Here is a 1749-nt window from a genome sequence, read left to right as displayed (position 1 = left end):
AGAATCTCACGATCATCATACTGAGCATTGGATGTACGAACTGTAGTCTCCAACAATCCTGCTAATTAGAAGGAGCTGATAGTATTTGCTGGCTCTGACAGTTCAGGATCGATGATATCCATTAAGTACTGCACAAAATCTCCATGCCCTAGAAGAAGATACCTCTTGATTGCAAGGCAATGATCCTTGAATTTATACCTTTTATGAATCACATCCATCATATGCCGATCAATTTGTTTGGCAGCTTCAACCGTTAATGCCTCAAGGGCATCAATCTCACCAAAGCCAAGCCCGCCCCTTCTGGTTGCAGCTCCAACAGGGGCAGCAGCCTCAACGGTAACTTCCGCCGAACCACTGTCTTCACAACAAACACATATGAAATTAATTGACTTCCCCATCCTCAGAATCCTCATTTCAAAAAAGGAGAACATACTCTCCTTAGCAACCGACCCATGAATTCCTAAACCAAAGGGTTTCCATGCTGGGCATGAGCGTGAATAACTCCAGCCATGGCTCCGCCCCTTAGTTCCTGGCAGCCATCCACCAGTAAAGCCATTAGACGCATCCTCATCATTGGCTCTGCAAGCCAAACAAAAAGCCGCCGCAAAGAGAGGTAGTTTTCAGGGCTTCCTCCAAAATCAAATTCGGCTGAGGGGATAGGATTAGCATACTGTGATTCTAGCACTGCGAGAAGCTTATAGTAATCCGAGAGTTCGTCTTGAAGAGCAGAGCAAAAGGCTTGCCCAACTGTGCTGACCTCAAACTGTTGATCCTTAATGCTCTCCGAAATGTAACCTCTTACCTTCCGGAAGAACCATCCAAGTTCACAGAGTTGGCAAATGATGGATCTAGTAGGCCTTGAGAAGGAAGGGATAAAATGATGAACGTTAGGGGTAGTAATCCTAGTGCTCTCAACATAAGCATTCCTTCCATCTCTGAGATCAATGAGCTCAATGTCTTGGAACTGGGAGCTGGCTCTCCTTGTCGCTGAGACTCTACATTCCGGAACATTCGAACCAAATAACACAGGGGCGTCCCCACACTCTGCCAGAATTTCATTGGAGTTGTTGTTTCCTTAACAAAATTACTTTATGGCATCTGATCCCTGTTGCCGTTTGCCATCAATAGTGGAGGAATGCAAGTGTAGATCGCATGTAAGTGTGAGGTAGGGCATGGGATTGCCGAAGTGGAGCGGAAGTGAGGGCAAAGTGGTGTCGGGGCCGAAATCATGTTGGAATAGCTTCAGATCATGGTTCTGGTTGTGAGAGAAAGCGGAGGTGGAATCGGGGTTGGAGGAGCAGAGGAGTGATGGGGATGGTATGGTTGCCGACCTGCTCGTAATTATCTCCACCGAATGCATGAAATTAATTCATAAAGCATCTATTTGATCAATTGATGCTTTCAGTTGAGCCACTCGAAGAGCCTCGCAACGTCGATCATCATCGATTGTCCTTCTTCTTTGGCGTCGATCTTCGTGAGAATAGTGGGGTGGCGGATCTAGCCATTGGAGTGGAGGATAGTCTTCTTCTTTGTCGTCGACCGCCCATCTCCTTCGGCATCGATCTTCGTCGACCGTCTATCTCCTTTGGCGTCGATCTTTGTCGACCGCGCATCTTATTCGGCGTCGATCTTTGTCGACCGCCCATTTTCTTCGGCTTCGATCGTCATCGACAACCCACCTTCTTCTGCAGTCCATCGATCTTCGCAAGCTCCAGGCCTGATACCAACTGATGTGGGCTGTTAGATCGT

The 1749-nt window shown here is 47.5% G+C and overlaps 1 protein-coding gene across 1 annotated transcript; it reads right to left on the bottom strand.

Annotated features, from left to right (window-relative positions):
- Positions 1-460: 460 nt before the first annotated feature.
- Positions 461-1360, bottom strand: LOC110093785. The gene is made up of 2 exons (XM_020818777.1): positions 1089-1360; positions 461-995 (listed from the first exon to the last, which is right to left on the bottom strand). Exons 1-2 carry the CDS (start codon positions 1358-1360, stop codon positions 461-463), a joined length of 807 nt encoding a protein of 268 aa, XP_020674436.1.
- Positions 1361-1749: the final 389 nt, after the last annotated feature.

The sequence above is a fragment of the Dendrobium catenatum genome, unplaced genomic scaffold, assembly GCF_001605985.2.
Source record: "Dendrobium catenatum unplaced genomic scaffold, ASM160598v2 fragScaff_scaffold_659, whole genome shotgun sequence".
Taxonomy (NCBI): domain Eukaryota; kingdom Viridiplantae; phylum Streptophyta; class Magnoliopsida; order Asparagales; family Orchidaceae; genus Dendrobium; species Dendrobium catenatum.
This window is presented reverse-complemented; position numbering and strand designations above follow the sequence as displayed.